Source organism: Arvicola amphibius, chromosome 8 (assembly GCF_903992535.2).
Source record: "Arvicola amphibius chromosome 8, mArvAmp1.2, whole genome shotgun sequence".
Classification (NCBI taxonomy): domain Eukaryota; kingdom Metazoa; phylum Chordata; class Mammalia; order Rodentia; family Cricetidae; genus Arvicola; species Arvicola amphibius.
In genome coordinates, this window is record NC_052054.1 from 28,125,280 (window position 1) to 28,147,587 (window position 22,308).

At 43.7% G+C, this 22,308-nt stretch overlaps 1 protein-coding gene across 1 annotated transcript; it reads left to right on the forward strand.

Annotated features, from left to right (window-relative positions):
• The first annotated feature begins 6,199 nt into the window (after positions 1 to 6,199).
• Il20ra (interleukin 20 receptor subunit alpha) lies at positions 6,200 to 21,331 on the forward strand. The gene is made up of 6 exons (XM_038340742.1): positions 6,200 to 6,327; positions 12,441 to 12,619; positions 13,894 to 14,066; positions 14,655 to 14,799; positions 17,852 to 17,991; positions 20,567 to 21,331. Exons 1-6 carry the CDS (start codon positions 6,251 to 6,253, stop codon positions 21,329 to 21,331), a joined length of 1,479 nt encoding a protein of 492 aa, XP_038196670.1. The 5' UTR covers positions 6,200 to 6,250.
• The last annotated feature ends 977 nt before the right edge of the window (positions 21,332 to 22,308 follow it).

Sequence of the window (22,308 nt, forward strand, 5' to 3'; positions counted from 1 at the left end):
TAGCAAGCCCAGACATAAAGAACTTCACACTTGGCTCTCACACAGCTGCTGGGGATCGAACTCTGATCCCCATGCTTGCATGGCAAGCACTTTACTGAGCGAGCTATCTCCCTAGTGCATGCTTTTCCTTTTTAAATTATGTTTTATTGTCTTTTTTAAAGTATTATTCCCATTTTTTAATTCTTTCTTTGTATTATTGAAACAGCAAAGGGATAAGAGTTCATATTTTTTTAGGTCCTCACCTGATTCCTCAGGGCTTTTCCTGGAAAACTGGCCCAACTTTGCTTGAGGTATTGGTCCATTGCCAACCCCAAGCGTGCATCCTGGTGCAAGCCCCGTCTATTCCCTGGGATGATGCTGGGATAGTCTCACCAGTTTCCACTTCCTTCTGTCCATCCCCTTCAACTCATATCCAACACCCTCCAGAGTGAGACCTCCACTGGGATATAAATAGGCTTATGCTATCTCCTGCTTGATGAGGCTGGACCACTTTCTCATTGTGCTTCAAATGTGAAGACAGTTGCAAGAGCCCTGTCTTCTCAGATGACTTTTCCCATGCCAGAGTCTCTGTTGGGAATGCTGCTCTCCCAAGCCTAGGTTTCTCCTAAATCCCTGTCCAGCTATGCTCTGTGACTCACAGGGGTGACAGACACCCTTTGCGAGTCTGACCGTCACTGTGTAAGAATCTCTCTGCTTCATTCAATGATTAGTTTTTTAGTGCTTTCCTTCTTTTCCGTGGCCAGAGGCTCTATAAGGACAGAAACTCATCTCTTAGTCACCATTAGATACACTCAGTGTAGTCCCAGGCTTTAGCTCCTCAATATGGCTGGCTTGAACAGACAGAATTTATTCCTTCATGGTTTGGAAGCTATGAGTTAAAATCAAGGTGCTGGCCAGCTTGAGCTCCTGCTGGAAGCCTTCAGAATAAGTTATGTCTATCCTTCCCCTAACTCCTGGAAATCCCAAGGAGTGTTGGCCATGCATGCCGATGCATTATCCAAGCCTCGGTCGACATTGCTGCGTGATTCCCTCTCTCCCCGTGTCTTTTCACATGGCTGTATTTTCGCAAAGACACCAGTCATGCTGCGTGAAGAGCCAATGCCGCTCCAGTGTGGCCCCAGCTCAATGGAGTTTCTGCCCCAAGCCTGTTTCCAAATGAGCTCACATCCAGAGCTATTGAGAATTAGGACTTCAGCGTATCTAGAGAGAAGGGGGAGGACACAATTCAACCTGTGGTACAAAAAGGGTTAAATTAAGTGAATAACTAAAATGATGAACCGGCATTGCATATTCACACAGGTGGAACTGACTTTAGTGTTCAGTGTGAAAGGCACTAAGCTAACATTCAAGGTTAAGGTGAAATGTTCAGAAATATATAGTTTTATCTGTATAGCTAGGATGACAGCAGTGCCTACCACAGGACTTCTGTGGAGACTGGCTGAGTTGGTTGTGCGAAACACATTACACTATCACAATAATGATTCTAAACCTTAGCAACTATTTCTATTACACACTTGCCTGTCATCAAGATATGAAGATTTTTTTCCAACTTGTATGTTTTGTGCAGTCTCGTGCAAGTTGAGGTTTCTGTGCGCACTATATTCATTCTCAAAACAGTCCCTTAGCTTACCATCTTCAGTTGTCCCTGAAGACCCCTCATCTACTGAAATGAGACCTGGACCAAGAGGGCGAGCATCTGGGAGAATACTCATAACCCTTAAATTCCTTGTAGTCAGAGTCCTTTGTCGTCACTGGCCAAAGACAAATCATTAAAATTCCATAGTTAGCCAAAGGTATCGCAGGTACACATAGACAAAGTAACCACTACCCCACAGCCACTGCTCAGCACCCATTTCTGGAAAGAAGCAGTCTGTGAGCAGAGAAACAAAATGTACTATGCTTGAGTGAAGAGGATTAGCATGGCTTAATGAGCTCTGATAAGAACAGTTTGGAAAACAGCAAGCCTTGCCACACCAAAGAATGTTTTCTGCATCCTGGAGAGATGGCGAGATAAGGTGTGACCTACTTTGCTCATAATGGGGCCACCATTATGATAATACTTGAATTCGTTGACAAGGAGATGATTCAAAACTGCTATACTTTCTGCCTAAGCCATAAAACAAATAACATTTGCCCCAGTGGTGAATCTGCGGGGCTAGAGAAATGGTAAGTACGACAGAAACATCTACTTTAAATGCGTTTCTACAAAAGCTGTGTACACTCTGAAACGTACCATCACCAGAGTTTGATGACCTCTTCATAACTAGCCCAGCGTTTGTGAAAGCCCATTTGGACAATGACAAAATATAAATCAAGATCTCTGTTGAGAGGCTGGGGATATGGCTCAGTAAATAAAAAGTGTTTGCCGCAAGACGTGAGTACCTGAGTTCAGATCCCCAGCATGTATATATATATATATATATATATATATATATATATATATATATGCAGAAATCCAAGCAGGGCAGCACACATCAGTAATTGCAACATGAAGAAGGGATGAGCAGAGACGGGGGGTCCCAGGGACTCACTGGACAGCCAGTCTAGACAATGAGTTCCAAGTTAGAGTAGGACCAGAGAGAGAGAGAGACAGAGACAGAGACAGAGACCGAGAGACAGAGAGACCCACAGAGAGACAGAGAGACCCAGAGAGAGAGACAGAGAGAGATACAGAGAGAGAGACAGAGACAGAAAGAGAGACACAGAGAGAGACAGAGACAGAAAGAGAGACAGAGAGAGACAGAGACAGAGAGAGAGCGCCCATATATGTCAGCTCATTCAGGAGTACCTACACCCACGGACACACATATGAAAATACCACATGCACAAGGAAGAGAGAGATGTTTATTGATCAGTGAACATAATGATTGACAGTGTATTCCAGAGTGTAATCCATTTCAGAAGAATAAAACTGCTTTATTGCCTTGTAACAACCACCAAATTTAATTTAAATGAACAATCCATTCTTTTTAATCCAAAATGTTTCTTAAATCTTTTTGGGGGCACGTTTTAGGCATCTTTAGTTTGTGGGTTGTTTACTTATTTTAAAGTCAAATAGAGACTAGTTGTTACCGAAGATGACGCTTATGCATATAAACTTTGAGGCAATGTGCCTGGGCTGTAAGATCTAAAACTACTTAAGATCTGTATCTCCAGGTCATGTTGTTACACATCAGAATATCCCACGCCTTTTCGATTACATCTCTAAAGCCTTGCTTTGGCAATTTCTTTCATCAGTGACATCAGAATGTGGTTTTATTTCGGTTTCATTTCTCCTGGGATACCTCCCACTCCACACGTGCCAATGTCATGTAAAACTGTGGCAGCACGGGAAATTAGACCTACAAGGATCTTAGAGGCTCCTTTTTGTTAAAGCGGTTCCTCTGTCCTGAACGACTGGGACTTATTTTCGGTCAGAGATACTGCCTGTCTACATTCCTTGTTCCCTGTTCAAAAATCTGATTAATCCACGGGCCTCCTAATCCATGGCACAAAATTAAATCACTGCTAACTGCACACTGTACATTATCTATTATTCTACAGAACCTGCCAGCATCAGTTTTAAAAAGTGTTCCCAAGGGGAAGTGTGAAAAGCTAAGGTGCGAGGTCAAGCTGTCCCTTCAGAGACGTTCCCACCGCTCGCATCACCTCACTAGCCCTGTGTGCGGAGATTGGCTAAGCTGACGGCGCTTCTTTTTTAGTGTTTAACTTTCTTATTTTTTTATTTTAAAAAGTGATCAAGGTACAAAGTGGGAGGTAGGACAAACACTGCGCATGCGCACATGGCTACGCGCCTTCAGTCCCCCAGATGTTAAGAAGCTTATCTTGCTTAGAATCAGGATAATATTGCAAAGTTTAATTCTAGAACAAATAATTTTTTGCTTTCTCTTTTTTGCCTTGTGGTATTATAATTTATCATATAGAGGTAATCGGAGCCAAGGATTGCCCAAAGCATTAAGCTAATTCCTTTCCTTGACATTAGTTCCAGCTAATTCACGCAAGTATCAAGGGACCCCATGTCAGTGACTGAGCTAAATTTGATTTCCTAAGCTTCATTTGCAAATATCGAATCTTATGTTTTCCAAGTTCCTAGACTAGAATATGTATATTTACAAAAGGATAAGTTTCTCACCAAATCTGGAGGACTGTTTATTACATGGTATGTTGTGATCTCTCCGGTGTTAATGCTTTGATTCCTACATGCTAACACTAGATTTTTCATTTATTTTCATTCATGGATCATCACAGGTCTTGGAGATCGCTCAGGGATGCAGGACATGCTTAGCGTATTCAAAGCCCAGGATCCCATCCCATCCTGCCACACACTCAATAAAAGAATCAGTCTATTTCATTTTTTATTACGTTTTATTTATTTCAGGGGACCTGCCAGGGCCCACAAGTCCAGGGGACAACGTTTAGGAGTTGGTTCTCTCCCTCCACTCTGTGGGTCCCAGGAACTGAACCCAGGTCCTCAGGCTTGGCTGTAAGAGCATTTACTCAGTGAGTCATCTCACAGCAGGGATCCTATTTCAGAAAAATGTATTCTTCCTATTGCTTGTGGTAGCTTCTCAATCCTTCATTATGTCTTTCAGAGGATTTCTATAAACATATCCTCTAAGACAGAGTTTGGCTTACAGAACAATTATGTGAGCTTTCCAGTGTTTCAAAATAAAAACTGGGGGCTGGCGAGATGGCTGGTGGCTAAGGGTACCTACTGCTCTCGGAGAGAACCAGAGTTTAGTTCCCAGAACCCAATGGTGTGGCTCACATTTGTCTATAACTAAAATTCCAGAGGATCCAGTGCCTTCTCTGCTCTCCTTGGCTCTGAGCTCCTGCACACATGTATGCTCCTGCACACATGTATATACACACGCACATGCACGCACTCATATATGCACACACACGCGCGCACACATGCATACATGCATGCATACACACTCACATGTACATGCATGCATGCACACGCATTCATATATACGCACATGCACACATGCATGCATGCACACACATTCATATATACACACATGCATGCATACACACGCATACGCACTCATATGCACACACATACACTAACTCACATGTACACACACACTCACATGTACACACATACACACACATACTAAGTGAGTAACTTAACCTTGTACTGACTGTTTTTCTGTTTGTTGCCTTATTATATACTCTGGTGAATCCAATCAAAACTCCAACCTCCAATAATGCCAATCTTTTAATAATATCCATCAGAAATTTTATTTCTCATCTTTAATACCATAGTAGTGAATTTTAAAATGATCCATGCTTAAATAAAACTTTGGGTGTATAGCCATAAAGGACATTTTTCCAGGCTTCTCAATTAACTTTCAGATCTGAATAATACCAGCATGATACTCCCAAAATTTTAAGGCCAGTTTCTGTATAAATCTTTAACACAGGTCTGCAATCTGCACAGTTAGTTGGCAGTTGTCACCCCACTGTAGAGAAGAGAAGGTAGCAGGTTAGCAGGGAAGGAACAGACTCTGTGCTTTAATATGCACAGGGCTTTAGCCGAGCTCATGCTGAGTCATGGTGGGAAATGGGGAGTGGCTGGCTGTCTAGTGAGCATGGCCTCTGTGCAGACTCGTGGGGTTTTCTATCTAACTCTAAAAGCTGGCCTGTTCTTTTTCCTGCTGGTGCATAACAAACTGCCCTCAAACCAACTGCTCACGGTCTGTGTGGTGATACTGCTCTGGGTTCTCAGGGTCTCCTGGGGCTCAGCTGCATGGTTTGGCTGGTTTTATTTGAGGTCTTTCATGGAACTTCAGTCTATGGCAGGGGGAGCTGGAGTGGGCACAACTACTTCATGCGGAAGCCTGAGCTCAGCTGGGACCCTGAGACACTGGGACAGCCAACCCTCTCCTTCAAATGACCTCTGGGCATGGTCTCTCCATCACTCCGGCTGTCGTTTTGCATGCCACTCAGGAGGTTAAAAGCACAAAAAGCAGAAACTTCAAGATGACCTTAAGCCTTTTAATTCCTGAGTCACATTTGCTACTTGCTCTTGGATGAACCGAATCACAGCATCCCCTCAGGTTGAGTCTGAAGAGAAAAGTGGAGTCTGAGACATTGGGGCCATCTTCAAAGGTCAGCCACTTACTATAAGGATTAAGTTTTTCTTCCTTCCATTAAAATGCACTTCCGCTCTACTCCTTTTGTAGTTCCTTGTGTCTCTGGCGGTTTGCCTAAACCTACAAATATCACCTTCTTGTCTATCAACATGAAGAATGTCCTGCATTGGAATCCGCCCGAGGGTCAACACGGAGCTGAAGTCACATACACTGTGCAGTATTTCATGTAAGTTGCTTCTTCTCCTTACGTGTAATTTATAAACATGAGATTCAGACCCTGTTAATCGTGCAAAGGTAAGCTTTCCATGGCATTAAGTTCTTTGAGAAAGAAAAGTTTGGACATTTCCTATTTCTTTGATGTTATAATAAATTATAAAACAGTTATTTTACGGAGCCAGAAGCACCTAATATTCAGGCCAGAGCATTAGGATATACCTTACAAAAATTGAGAAACGAGACCAGAAAGATGGTTTGGCAGGTTAGCATACTTACCACCAAGCCTCAGGACCTGAATTCCATTCTTGGGATCCACATTTTGGAAGGAGAGAACTGCCTCCAGCCAGGTGTCCTCTTCCACCCACACGCGCACTGTAGTACGTGCATGCGCATGTGTGCACACACTGGTGCATGTGCATATACACACAGACGAGGTAACAATGGATTTTCAAATGAGTGGAGAAAGGAAGTCGGTTAGAGAGGTAGTCTCCGTGTATGCAAATGTAGCAGGTCAACAACTCCGAGACCTCTAAGATTATGGGAATTATGGTTCTTAGCTCAAACAAAGCAGAATTCTATGTGAATCCTACTAAACTGTAGCAGCAAATGGACACTTCACTTGCTCTCCAGGACCCTTTACCAGGCACGGAAGAAGCCAAAATACTCAACACGGTGTCCATATCCAGGGACTAAAGGAAATGGACACACCCCAGACCCCCAACCGTGAAGCGAGCAAGCCAAATACCATAGAACCCAGAGCGAAACAACGACAGACGCCAAAAGCAAAACAGCAAACAGCACCTTTTTTTTTGAGACAGGGTTTCTCTGTAGCTTTGGAGCCTGTCCTGGAACTAGCTCTTGTAGACCAGGCTGGCCTCAGACTCACAGAGATCCGCTTGCCTCTGCCTCCCGACTGCTGGGATTAAAGGCGTGCGCCACCACCGTCTGGCTGGCACTTCTTTTTTTAAGAACTGCTTTTAATTTATTTTAAGATTTGTTTTTCTTGATGTGTATGTGCTTTTGCATGTGTATGTGTCTGTGTGAGTGTATGTCAAACATGTATGGGGTGCTCGTGAAGACCAGAAGAGGGTCCAGACCTCTTGGAACTTGAGTTTCCAGCCCTTGGTGTGGGTGCTGTAAAGCTCTTGACCACTGCGCAGTCTCTCCAGCCCCACACCGCTATCACTCGAGCTCTATGAGTAAAACTAATTCCTCAATAATAAGTGCTAAAGTGCTCAAAAGGCTGGCCCAGCACTCCGAGAAGGGGTACGTTAGTGTCTTTACAGCTAGAAAGCGGTGAGACAGCCCTAAGGAACCACAGTTTGGTGCCGCAGACTCTCATAGGAAGGGGGGCTGAAGTGACCCACTCATCATGGGGCCGCAGTCACAGTGCAGCGACAACCCCAGAGTAAAGAGAGGCAGGAAGAAAGGAGGTGCAGAGGACGATTGGCAGCCCACGCTGACCATGACCGGAGTGCCATGAGCTACACCAGCCCCCAGGAGGTCCGGAGCTGAAGGCAGGCAGGGACTCCTGCAGAGGGAATAATAGATTTGATAAAAAGGTATTTGACAGAAGTAAAAGTTTAAAATTCTGCACTGAAAAAGCTCATTATCTGATTCCCACGCCTACACCTCAGACTTTTAAATCCTATTTTAGAATTTCCACAGTTCTCAGGGTCTCGTGGGCTGGGAGGGTTGGTTCTTTTGTTGGTTTCGTTTGGGATCTTTTATACAGCTTTCTGTCTATGACAGATGAGGCTTGCCTGATTAGCCAACAGGTAGCCAGCCACATTCAAAGCACTAGTGAGAAATTAGGATAACACCTAATTTGAGCATGAAGGGGAAAGTGAGTTTGAATAAAAAATTCCTCCAAGACCATTCCCATGGGAGTAAGTGAAGCATTCAGAGTAATGGTCTGTGCTGTTTTATTAAAGTACATGAACAGCACAAACTTTTCTGTTTGCTCGTCCTTGTTTTTGAGATGCCTCCCCCCAATTCTTCTATCTAGTTCTCAAAACCCAGGATTACAGACATGTATGGGAAATAGGGCTGTTTATAGAATTTTTCTAGACTGATTTGTGACAGGAAGCATAACTGTAGAACTTCATCTTTTCTTGGCATCCATGAGAAATTGGTTCTGGACCCTCCACAGTTGTACCAGATCTTTCTAGAAGACGACATGGCATCTGCCTATGCCTATAATTTACACATACCTTCCCATAGTCTTTATACCACCCAGGGTTGTTATAATACAGGCTACCAGTGTAAATGCTATCCATACGGCAAATGTTCATTAAAGATGCAATCCTTTCTCCAATGCTTTTAACCCATGGTTGGTTTAACCTACAGAGTTGGTACCCATGGGTACCAAAGATTGACAGCACATCATCGTTTCATTAGCTAACTTTTCAGTGGTTTTCAAAACCACTTTCTTTACTTCGAAGGTCATGAGGAACTAATATTTCTCCCAGTGACAGAACACTTGAACTTCTGCGATTCTTTTCATTTTACCTCATTTCTTTTGATTAAGATTCAAATCAAGTAAAAGTCGTTGCTTTATTAGAAACGCGCCTCAGGCATGACCTGATTTCTGTCCATGTCGCTGTCTAATCATCCTTCCTTCTATAAGTAGGATAAAACACCCAGCATCACTTACACCAAATGTTTCTGGTTAATGCGTTAGACTGATTTGCTTCTTCCTTGGTTATACTTCCTGAATTGTATGATGGTTTGACCTTTAAAACACATGCATGCGCCACATTTGCAAGTGACGATGACCATTTTTGTCCTTGGAAAATGAGTTCTGACCACGGAAACTTCAGGGAATACTCCTTGGCCGTTGTCTTGGACCCCATTCGCACTTCCAAGGATGCTTTCAGGAGCTGGTGTTTAAAGGAAGACCTCAGCTTTGCAGAAAGCAATAGCTCACCAGTTTGTCCTCATTCTATCTTCCATTGGGTGGGGCGAAGAGCTTGCTCTGTCCTGTAGACTTCCCAGTGCTTCAGAAAGAACTTTAAATAGTAATCATTGCCGTATGAGAACAAATAGGTTAAATTATGCAACTTTTTAAAAGGAGCATTTAAAAAGACACTTGCCCCCATGGGTGTTCGGATACACTTGGGTATGTACCAGTGGACAGGAACATGGGTGTAGTGCTGGAGTCAAGACAGTCCTGGGTTTGTGGCCAGGCTGTGAGCCTGCCCGAGCAACCTTGGGCGTGGTACACACTTTTATAGTGTTTAGTGAGGTTTGCTTCCAGAGCAAAAATGTTTAAAGTTTCAGTTTTACTCACAAAATAATTTAGTGTAGAAAACAGCAGAGCACCCAAAACACCAGCGTTGGCACTGGGGAAAGTGATCCCAATTCCAGATAAACCTTTTGCTGCTTCTGCGAACTTGACTGGATCCCTTCATTGTGCTGAGTTTCAATTTCCTGCTCTGTAATAATGGGACAAGAACAAGGAAGCCCACTTCCTGCGTGAGCATGCTACAGTGGGGTGAAATGTGTAAGTCTGGAGTACCAGCCTCAGCTCATCACAGGCATTCATAGACGTTGGCGCTTACTAGAAATAGATGGAGACCAGCAAGGCCCCCACAAGATTTGTCCGTGGGAGATTATTGTTACTGAACTATTTGTCAGGTCTCCCAAGCAGACATCAGTGACAGGCATTTTCTTCTCGGTCAGCATCTACATGGTAAGAAGGTGCTCTGCCTTTGGCAGAGTGAGGCAATTTACAAAAGGGAACACAGAGGAAGTAAGGACAGCATTTCCCCGACTTCAAGTCAAGACCTGTTGACAGGTTAAGAAGGCAACATGAACCCATATTCCTAATCCTAACATCTGGAAGGTCGAAGCAGGAGAATCAGGAGTTCAAGGTCATTGTCAGCCTCACTGTGAGTTCAAGACTAGCCTGGACCACATGAGAGCCTCCCATCTCAAAAGATCAAAAACAAAACAATAAAATGAAATTGAAGAGTAGATCAGTTTTGAGTAACACAAATGGCATCTTTTATGGAAAGAATTGGAATGGTATGGAGTGGTAGACAACCAAATGCACAGCCAGCAAGGAAGTTTGGGGATAATCTGGTAAAACCTGTTTCTGTGTCTTAGTAGGCTCTGTGAAATGAATCCAAATGGAACTATCTATGTAAATACAGATCTATTTTCCATTTATCATTAGTCAGAAAGTCCCCAGGCACTGTTGATAACCTGCAAGAAGAAGATTAAGATCTGACTGCACTTCTAGCATCTTTCTGCAGATGTGGTATTTACTCAGTAAGGTTGCCAAACCCTCCTTATCAAGACAAACTCTTCCCAAGACTTTTGTTATGAATGCTTCTCCACTCGCCCCTTTTCTCAAGTTTGTTTTGTGGCCCCTTTAATGCTCCTGAACCTTTTTTTGTACATCTTTAATTACTTTTGTCCTTCTTAAACTTCTCTACTTTTGCCCATAAAGTAATCACAAAAGCAACAATGCTATAAAACATTGTTTTTACTTTATGAGACTTTATTTCCTTAATCTTTTTTATCAATTTTATTGAGCTCTACATTTTTCTCTGCTCCCCTCCCTGTCTCTCCCCTCCCCTTCAACCCTCTCCCATGATCCCCATGCTCCCAATTTACTCGGGAGATCTTGTCTTTTTCTACTTCTCATGTACGTTAGATCCATATATGTCTCTCTTAGGGTCCTCATTGTTGTCTAGGTTCTCTGGGATTGTGATTTGTAGGCTGGTTTTCTTTGCTTTATGTTTAAAAACCACTTAGGAATGAGTACATGTGATAATTGTCTTTCTGGGTCTGGGTTACCTCACTCAAAATGATGTTTTCTAGCTCTATCCATTTGCCTGCAAATTTCAAGATGTCATTATTTTTTCTGCTGTATAGTACTCCATTGTGTAAATGTGTATATCCAAAGGATGCTCAATCATGCTCCTGAAGTTTGAATTCAGACTTTGCTCTGGGTATTCCTGCCTAAGCCATCCACGAGCAATTTCAGCATTAACTCCAAAAGCACTACCTCCCACTCATACCTGTCTCTTGAACCCTGAGCACCTGCACTTGGAGAACTCTTAACATACCTCAAACTCAGCCTGGCACTGATGAATTTATTAGATTTTCCTCCTCCTATCCTTCCCCTCCCCAGTTTCCCAAACTCACTCTTCTTTGGTGATCTTTATCAGATAACTCATATTCTCTGCTCTTGCCCTAACCGGGAAGAGGTATTTCATCATCTTTAGTGTGTGATCTGTTGCATGCACTCAGTCCCCTGGTCCTACGAGTTCTTGTCCATACCACTTCCCACTCCCTGGACCACAGCGGTGTCCTCCAGACTGCCCTCTAGAGGCTACCACCACACACTACATTCTCTGGAGATGACTGGTCGGCCTTCTAATTCATGCCTTTCCTCATGTTCCCCAAAACTCTGCTTTAATCCCTTCAGTAGCCTCCAGTAGGACCCTATCTCTCCCGACTGACATATCACTCGACTGAACATTTTATGCCACGGTCTCTCTGACCTGAGAAATGCTGAAAATATCTCCCCTCCCCATTTTCTTTGGATGTTGTATTTTAACAGCAACAACCACAAGAAATTATAAACAACCTACTCAATTCAATAGCAATATGGTGATGGTGCACTCTCACACGCTGCATCCTAGTAAAATTTTCCCCAGGCTCTTAATACTTAGTAAAGTTTAAATTTTATGAGAATGTCAAAGTAATACCTCTTCCAATAAAAAAGACTAACTTTCCTTAATGCATCCATCAAACTAACCTCATATATGTAAGTATATAGTAGACTAAAAACTTAATTACTAGACACTGACCACACAGTATTTAAAAATGTTACTGTCGCTGAAGTATGAGACTATAACATGCTTTCAGATTGCACTAGCCACATTATAATTCACAGAAGAGCAAAATGTTTATAAGAACTCTGTCTCACGCTCCTGACAGCTAATAAAAATATCGACAACAGCCAAAGGGGATTCCAATCGATCAGAAAGACAGGCATCTGTGTTTTGCTGAAGGGAAGGTTCCCCATCCACTTTTCTATAATGATGTTTTTAAATTGTAAAACCTGCAAGGGGCCTCATTACTAATTCATAGTTTCTTTCTTGGCAGATACGGGCAGAAGAAATGGCTGAGTGTGTCTGAATGCAGAAGCATCAGCAGGACCTACTGCGATCTTTCTGCTGAGACCTCAGACTACGACCACCAGTACTATGCCAAGGTGCAGGCCATTCAGGAAACCCGGTGTTCGGAATGGGCTGAAACGGGACGGTTCTATCCTTTCTTAGAAAGTGAGTAACACCGTTGTCCACTGAGCATGTTCTAATCTGGATTCCTAGCGTGGTACTCTGGCCTCATGGGCAACTTTGCCCAGAGAAAAGGGTCTGCTTGACTCTGGTCTGTGGAGCAGGTTGAGAACCAGCCCTGCATTTCATGTGGGTTAACCCCAGAGTCGAACCTGTAGGTTGATAGTTTTGACCAAGGTATCGTTAAGGTCTCTCTCAGATTCAGAGTTAAAGACAACTGCCTACAATACCAAACTTCGATTTTGTCTTATCATTTTTTTATCATAGAAGAGGCTATGCATTCAAAAATATATTGTGGGTGAGTCAGTCATGTTTATGTGCTCTGATCGCACAGCAAAATCTCACTTTTATTAAAGTTGGTATTGTGCTGTTTTTTTCTAGGTGTAACTCAGAATTAAGGCAAGAATATTCCTGCTATTTGCTTTTATTTTTTTGCTATTTTTTTCTTTTTTATTTATTTTCCCTTTCTTTTTTCTTTTTTTTTTGCCATTCTTTTTCCTTCCCCTTATACGTGACTGACCCAACCATGAGGGATGCGGGCAGGGGCCATCGTAATGAAACATCCAAGGGCTGTAGAGGCCCCAGGAGGCTGTCCCTTTTCTAGGGGTGTGTCAGGTCTGTCAGAGGTCGGTGTCCCACGCACTCAGGTCAGATCCAGCTCCTCTGTTTTTCAACAGGACATAAGCAAAAAAAAATGCTATTTATATTTTTAAAATAGTTTTTTAAAAACAATATTTTGACACGCGAAAATGACATGAAGTTTGAATTTCAATGTCAGGGGCTGGAAAAAATGTTTCACATGTTGCTCTTTGCAGAGGACTCGGGTTTAGTTGCCAGCACCCACATGGCTCGCAACCACATCTAACTCCAGTTCCACAGGATCCGACACCCTCTTCGGCCTCCACTGGCAATGCATGCACTGTGGTATGCAGGCAAAACACCCATACACATAAAAATAAATTTTAAAAATCATCTAGAAAAGATTTTTGCAGACATCAGTGTCTGTATATAAAGTTTTCCAGAACTCCAACCCTGTTCACTTATTTACACTGAGGCCAATGACTGCTTTTGAGCCACAAAAAGGAGTGGAGTCCTTGCAGCAGAGATCCTGGGCCTGCAGAGAGCTTCTGGGCTTTTATGGTGAAAGGGCCTCCCATAAGAGGGTGGTTTTAGGACTTTGATCCAAGAAGTGCTGTTCTGTAGCTTTATCTCAGGGTCGTTTCACGCCTGGAGATGCTAATACCCTCTTCTCCTCTAAGCACAAGTTGGCCCGCCAGAGGTTGTCCTGAAAACGGGCGAGAAGTCCGTCTCTATTGTCCTGACAGCACCGGAGAAGTGGAAAATAAATCCCAAAGATGACCCTGTCTCTATGCAACAGATATACTCCACACTGAACTACAACGTGTCTGTGTATAACACTAAATCCAGAATGGTGAGCCCTGCCGGGGTTGGGGGTCTGTCCTCTGGGCTTCCCTTTCTGTGCTGCCACAAGCACGGGCAATTCTGGTGCTTCAGTTCTCTTTCGAGAAGGTGGTAGCTGGTACTATTCAGAAGAGATATTGTACGAGATCAAATGAGAGCCGAGGAGACTTCTGGCTTTTCCACTGCTAACAGTGCGTGACGTCACAATTGGAGTGTAGGGCACTTGGGCATTTCACCTGGGGAAGCTTCTTTACCGACACATCATCTCTCAGTCACTTTCCAGGGATTATAGATATATGAAAATATAATATGCTATATAATGTATACACACATACATATATATATATATATATATATATACACGAGCAAGAAGGCAGGACAAAGTTAAGCAAGAACTTTACCTTAAGAATGGGTCCACTTCTAATGATGTTCTGCTCAGCTAAATGAAAATATATTTTTGAAACTACAACGAGAAAAGTAAAAGTTTATAATGACAGGAAGGATCCGGTGGCATCTTGGCCTTTCCCTTCTTCCTCGAGCTTTCCTGGGGAGGTCCTGGGTCTTTGGCTCTAATCTCGGTTTGCACTTCCCTGCCCAGTGGTCCCAGTACATCACCAACAGCACACTGGAGTTCAGCTGGCTGGAGCCAAGCACTCGGTACTGCGTCCAGGTGGAGTCTTTTGTCCCAGGGCCCCCTCGCCTCCCTCTACCTTCTCAGAAACGATGCTTCAGTACTTTGAAAGGTAAGCTGTGAGAGATTTTAGCTAGCTTCAGGGAAAGAAAAGCTGATAAAACAAAAAAAGTAACAATTTAGATAAAGTCTTAACAAATCTATGTCTATGACCATCAGGTTTGAAACAGTGGTAAAATGTCTACTTCTCTAAATGCATTGAACTGCCTGGGGCTCTGCCATTGAGCTTGGTCACTATTAAGGAGGGTTGTCACAACATCTGAAACCTGTCAGCAAGGCCCAAGAGTCCACTGGCAACCATCCTCCCCAATTAGCATAGCTTCCTACCTTGAGAAACAGAATTAAGAATTTTCACATGGACCGGGCGGTGGTGGCGCACACCTTTAATCCCAGCACTCGGGAGGCAGAGGCAGGAGGATCTCTGTGAGTTCAAGGCCAGCCTGGTCTAAAAGAGCTAGTTCCAGGACAGCTAGGACTGTTACCCAAAGAAACTCTGTCTCGAAATTCCACACCCCTCCAAAAAAAGAACTTTTATATATGTGATTTTTTTTTCTTCTATCCAGACATAGTCCCTTTAACCAAGGCTTTGAGAATGCCCAAAAACTATACGGTAGGAAGCAAAGCGCTATCCTGTGAACACTTCCAGACACCACTGCTTTGATCCCCCCCTTGGACATCACTTTCAAGCACAGGCGGACGTGGAATCATCAGAATCAGTCTCCTATGGTTGTTTCTCTCTGCCTCCTTCTTTGGTTTTCCGAGCAAGGCTCACAAGGAACTGTCATCTTTGGTGCTTCTTTTAAAAGACCTGGAGTTATGAGCCTTGTGTTTGTTTAATAACCCTGCCCTACAGAGAGAACTTCAACTCAAACCCTGAAAATGAAGAAAGCATAGACCCTCAAGTTGCTCTGCATCATCAGGTGGTGCTCATCCGTTATCATTCTGACCTCCTCTCTAACAAATGCTCACAACCTCTTGCAGGTTCTGCTTCTTTCCCCATCCCTGCCTGAGAGCCCACATCCCTTAGCCAGTCAATGGCTACACATACTTTTAATCCCAGCATTGAGGCGGCAAGGAAAGTAAAACTCTAAATTTGAGGTCAAGCCTGGTCTATAGATCAAGTTCCGGGACAGCCAGGGCTACACAGAGAAACCCTGTCTTGAAGAATAGAGAGAAAGTACTGACCCAGGCCCAGTACTGCCATGCTCCACCTCCGCCCCTGTTGTTCTCCTGTTCCCTTTCTATTGTACCTGGAAGTCTCACTTCACCATGTCATCTCTTTGGCAAGAAAGGATGCTCTACCCGAATATACAAATAGAACACAAATGCCAAGCAAGCAGGAAAGGGACACAAAGCAGGCTGGAGGTATCAGTTTTGTGTCTGGAATAAGTGCTGTGTTTCCTAACAGTTTGGCCAGTGCCAATAATAATAGGTCATTTACCTACCATCCAATGGAGCTCGCTTACTCAATGGGCAGAGCTAAGACAACTAAATACAGCTCACCCAACATCTTCTCCGTAAGAACATGGAACCCATTTCCTCGCCAGTGCAGTAAAAGGAACAGATACAGGCACACCATATCTAGTACTGAAGTTTCCCATAATACCCCACCCAGTCAATGACTGAGCATACCTTCCAAGACACTGCTTTCTTTATTTAAAAAAAAAATCAATTTTATCTCTTTAGGAACTATGCCTTGAAAAATATCTCTGCTCCAGAAGTTTCTCAACTAAACCCCCCAAGTGAAAACAAAATGTATCAGGTTTATTATAGCAAATCTGTTATGTCACACTAAAATGCCAGAAATTGTCGTGATCTTCTTAGGCAGGATCAGCCTGGTCTCACGGTGAGATCAGGGGCTGTGCTGAGGGCTGAGCTGCCATCTAAGCAGAACAGGTCCCAGCTGAAGTAGGACAAGTATCCAACAACTTCAGAGTTTGCACCACAGCCTTGGCACATTTCTGTGTAAGCCAATGAGCACACTCTCTGCGGACCGTGGAGTCAGTAAACGAGGCTTCAAGGGATGCCCATAATGGATTTTCCCACTGGTGCGGTCGCTCACTCCCCATTACTACCATCACACACACATCCGTTTCCCACTTACATCCGTAAATGGCAGTTAGTGAGATAGACGCTACACTGTTTTCTTTCCATCAGACAGCATCCAACATCCACATGGATGGAAACGCTCCTGTGACACGCTGGCTGGTCTTATTAGTGTATAAAGGATGTGAAGGGTTTTGTGGTTTGTGCTAAGTTTGCATGATCTGTGTGTGTCTGTGTGCGCGTGCGTGCGGATGTGCTCAGTGTGTATTTCTGCAGCACTTTAGAATTCTCCAGAGAAACAGAACCAACAGGATATATAGACACAAGAGAGATATTAAGGAGTCAGCTCTCGTCGTTGTGTAAACTGGAAAGTACAAAATCTTTAGAGCAGGCATCAATCTGGGGACCCTAGGGACAACTGGCATTGTAGTTCATTCCCAAATGCCACATGGGAGTAGAATTCCCTCCTCTTCGGGCTCATTGGTCTCTTTTTCTTAAGAGCATCTATTTGGGTAGATGAGACTTTTCTACATTATAGAGAACAATTTTCTTTGCTCTAAATCTACTCATTAAAATGTTAAATCTCATCTACAAACAACTAAAGAATCATCTGGAATGGTGTTTAGCAAGTATCCATGCCTACACATGTTGACATATAGTTAACCAGCACAGCTTCCAAGCAGTCCCCATGAGCTTTAAAAAAGGTGCCTGACTAACTCAAAGAGAGGTTTCCCAAGCTTGGCACTAGCGATTTCATTAAAGAGAGTATTGCTGCTTGGTTTGAAGAGCTGTGAATTCCTAGGCTGACAGACCCATGGGTTTTCACATACATGAGCCAGGATCAATGTCAGAGCATAGAAAAGATTTTGGAATGCCCAATGACTTATATTAGTAATGTAGACTTACTATAAATACATGGGTGAGTTTTGACGGTTCCTTGAGAACTTCATGGTCAGAGAGATGGTAAATTCTGAGACCCCTTATGTTAGCTGAAGCTTCTAGGCATCTAGATGAGACACACAACTGTTCAGTCCTAATCCGTGATTTTTCTTTAACAGATCGAATGTCAGCATTGAAGTTTAAAGTCATCTTCTGGTATGTTTTGCCCACGTCTGTCATCGTCTTTCTTCTTTCTGTGATTGGCTACTCAGTTTACCGTTACATCCACGTTGGCAAAGAAAAGCACCCATCGAATTTGGTGAGTGCTTGGCATGGTGCAAGACTGTTCTGACAACAGAAAGAGGGGAGAGGAGGGTCAGAACAGATACGGTTTCACATCCGAGCCGAGTGGCTTAAGCTGGTGGTGAATTCTAAAACTCATTCTGAGCTGAGATTAGCTGAGTAGGAAAGTCCTTCCATAGCATGTATGCCATCTTGGGTGATAACCCTGCACCCCAAAACCCAACAAAAGGCAGCTTTTGTACAGAGTTCACTCACAGATATACCAACACCAAACCCTCCTCGGGTTTGAAACACTTTTATAATTAACAAGTGCTTGAGATAAGGTCGTGGAATAAACAGATCATTTAAGTCATGATCTCTCTATCATTGTCCAGGTTCAAGTTTCTTAGAGACAATGTGTGAAGGTTAAACAAAAGAAAACAAGCTTTAGACGACTCATGGGGTAGAAGGAAGACCTGAAGTCTTTAGTATGGGGGGATCCATTCTCATGTTCAAGGGCAGGAAAGTAAGAGCTGGGACACTTACTACAGGCAGAGAAATTAGCAGAGCAAGAGAAGGCAGATAGCATGCTGGGAAAGCTTGTCATATGACCAGCCTATCATGTCCTCCGTGAGCAGCTACACTGGAGAGCCCACACCAGGCTGTGTCGAGGGAGTATTTGGTGCTGTTCTCAGTGCTGAGCTTTGTTTAAGTCTTCAGAGAATTTTCAGTGAGGTTCTGAGCTGCAATGCTATGACCACCATTTTGTTTTAGATCTTCTTCTAGAAAATAAAAGCAACTTGTCCTAGTAAAGCAAATGCAGCTAAGACGCTATCTAGGGGAGAAGCCATGACAGTCCCAAAGAGGAGAATGGGACATAGGCATAGGGATTTGGAGTGTGGAATCTAAACACACTTAGGAGTCGCATGGCCAGGACTTGAGCATACACTGCAAGAGGACGCAAGAGGAAGAAAGAAATGAGATGTTATGGGACCATCTGGTGAAAAGGACCCCATGGGCTCAGCAGTTAAATGAAAGCATGTCACGGAGTGACAGGAAGATTGTACCTTGTCACTGATGCCTCCCTCAATAACAGGCACCTTCCATGTACCCCAAAGAAGAATAAAAATTATGTCTGTGTTGCTCAGGATGGAGCTAGGGCCTTGCACATGCAGACAGTGTTCCTCCTTTTAGCTACATCTCCAAACAATTCAAACAATTATCTTTTTTTTTTTGATACAAGGTCTGACTAAATCACTTCACATGGCCTTTCTTCTCTTAGCCTCCAGAGTATCTGGGGTTATTGGGGCCTTTTTGATTTTCTTTATCCTTGTATATTCTTGAAATGATTTAGAATTTTTTTTAAAATCTCCCATAAATTAGCAGACGAATTGCTTTTTCTTTTCTTTTTCTAGCACAATTTGAACATTATATTCCTGTGTCCACTCCTTTCTGGTGTTGTAATAGAGTGTTTTGACTAAATAAATTTCTGAGAAAAGGAGTTTGTTTCAGCCCATAGTTCCAAATTACAGTGTAGACCAAGGCTGCTTCTTTGTTCCCAACCACCCAGACCCAAAGTCATCACACAAAACTAATTGCAACACTGTTTAGCCTATTAGCTCAGCCTTCTTACTAGCCAACTCTTACATCTTGAATTAACCCATTTCTATTAATTTATGTATCACCATGAGGCTCGTGGTTCACTGGTAAGGTTCTCCAGCATCTGTCCCCTTCTGCAGCTACATGGCGTCTCTCTGATTCTGCCTTCTTTCTCACCTATCTCCGCTTGGAATTCCCACCTTACCCTATTCTGCGCTGTCATAGGCCCAAAGCAGATTCTTTATAAACCACTGGCAATAAAACATATTTAAAGCATACAATTGGAAATCCCACATCATTATAGCCCATCATGGGGAGTAGGGGGAAGGTGGTGGGAGCTTGAAGCAGAATATCACAGAGAACAGTGGTTTAATGCCTCCAAAGCCCAGACTAGGGAAAAGATGCAGACCATGTTCAGGTCCCCCCACCTCAGCTTAATTAAGGAAATCTCTCACAGGCTTGCCCACCGACCAACCTAATCCAAACATAGAAAGTTCCTCATTGAGTTTCTCCCCGGGGTGATTCTGTACTGTCGAGGCAACAATAGAAACGTCATACTCCCTTTCCGAACCCTACGTTTATGCCTGTGTACATTTCATACCCACGGTCTCTCCAGGAAAGGGCTAGTGGTCTGGGCAGCCCCAGCTTACTAACGACAAACAGAGCACGCCTTCAACAGCCTTACTCATCAACAATCTTCTAGCAGAGTTTCCAATCTTAAAGAATCGAGAAGATTCTAGAACTTGATTGGCTCACCAGCAGCCCCCTTTTCAGTCACACACACCGCCCCCACCCCAAACCTCACACCGGGATGCTCACCAGTGAGGCACTTCACTTCTGGCTGCGTTTTGTGGGTGGAGTGAAGTTTTCTCTGTAGGCCGAGCCTAATTCTCTCTGCTGAGTTGGTCAGAGAGGGTCTCACGCTATCCGGCAACACCGGAAGTTCTAGCTGGCAGCTGATTGTAATCTCTCTCCCAAGCGAAGAGGTGAAGTTCCTTCTCTTCTCTCCGCAGGATTTGATTTACGGAAATGAAATTGAAATTTTCTTTGAACCTACTGAAACAATTACGCTCAATTTTATCACCCTCAATATGTTGGATGATTCTAAACGTTCTCAAAAGGATATGAGCTTACTGGGAAAAAGCAGTGATAGTTCCAGCCTGAATGACCCCGAGCTCCGTGGGAGCCGAGAACCCCATCTGGAGGAGGTGGAGAGACAACTCTTAGGATACTCTTCGCATTTGATGGACAGTGTCTGTGGTGCTGAGCGAAGCGACAGAAATGCTTGCCTAAGCCAGCGTGAATGGCTTAGCGGCACCATGCCCACACCGGAGGCAGACACGGAGCCCGAGTACAGTGTCCCAACTGATTTCTACAGGGAGGCCGAAGACCACCAGTTCGGAGGGCAGGAAGAGGCATCCAGCACAAGGAAATTATCCGAGTCACAGGCAGCTTTAGCCAACTTAGGCCCGCCTTTTGAAGACCTACGTCACCGGGGACAGGAGCATCCTGGCTCAGGAGAGGGGCCAGAGGAAGAGTCATCTACAACACTGGTGGATTGGGACCCTCACACTGGCAGGCTGTGCATCCCTTCTTTACCTAGCTTTGGCCAGGAGCCTGCGGAATACCGACGTTATGATAGAGACCGGCTCGCAGAGGGTGGCCTTTTGTCTAGACTCTATGAGAGCCAGGCACCTGACGAGCCAGAGGACAAACACGAGAACTATTTCATGCAGTTTATGGAGGAATGGGGGTTGAGTGTTCGAATGGAAAGCTAACCCCAGACTTTCTGTGGGCTGACTGCTTTAGTGACGGGGCATGTGCCTGTCAGCAAATGAATGAACCATTCTGGTAGGTGAACCATGGAAATGAGTAGGTTCAGATTCCCCAGCATTAGACATGACTGCCTTGTTTCTGTTCACGCACTTGGTCAGCCCTGCCACCTCCAGATGGTTGACTTCTACGGGACCATCTTGCCAATCCACAGCAAATCCTGGAGGACAGGAACTTCCTGGAATACAGAGCCCTGGGCTTTGTTGTAGACAGAGTAAGCATTTCCAGGTTGGATGGGGAGTGTGTACCATGGTCAAGGTTTCCTATTTTCTAACAAGTATGCCTGTGCAGTTACTTTCTGGATTTTTACCGTATGTTATGTAACACTATCCAAATGTTTCATAAAAGTCACGTATTTTATAAACACCCCTTTTCTATAATCTGTTGATTGTATGAATGTTAGGACACCCCATGCCACGAAGTGGATGGAGAGTGGATAACATATAAAGGGCATAACTCACTGTGCAGTCGTGATAACCCACGCTCAGAACGAGTCAATCAGGCCAGCCTTCCTGCTTCTCTCTTCCGTAAGAGGCAGTGTTTATCCATTTTTTGAGCAGTTTTGGAGTGTGAGCTAAATGGTTGTTCTTTCATAGTCAGGATGACACCCTCTCAGTAATTTAGTGGGGCCCCATGTTGTCTAAAAGATCTGCCACAGTTTTTAATAGAATGCCACACTTGTTTGAGAGAGATAATACATTTAAGTAACTGTAAAATGTCCCACACTAGGGAATGTCCCACAGCTGAAATGCTGAATCACTAACCATTCTACAGGGACAGTCAATACTGCCAAGTCTCTTAGGGAGATGTATGAATGAATATTACCTCGCCACATAATAGTAAAATTCGTAGTAAGTAAACACGGGCATAGGAAAGCAAGTTAAATGACTATGTGAGGAATGGTTTATTAAAGTTTGACATG

Excerpts from the sequence above, each read along its gene's own strand:
- Il20ra (XM_038340742.1), top strand. The coding sequence starts at position 6,251 with ATGAAGAATGTCCTGCATTGGAATCCGCCCGAGGGTCAACACGGAGCT. Across the intron at positions 14,067-14,654 it reads ATAACACTAAATCCAGAATG|TGGTCCCAGTACATCACCAA; the intron begins GTGAGCCCTGCC and ends TTCCCTGCCCAG. Across the intron at positions 14,800-17,851 it reads ATGCTTCAGTACTTTGAAAG|ATCGAATGTCAGCATTGAAG; the intron begins GTAAGCTGTGAG and ends TTTCTTTAACAG.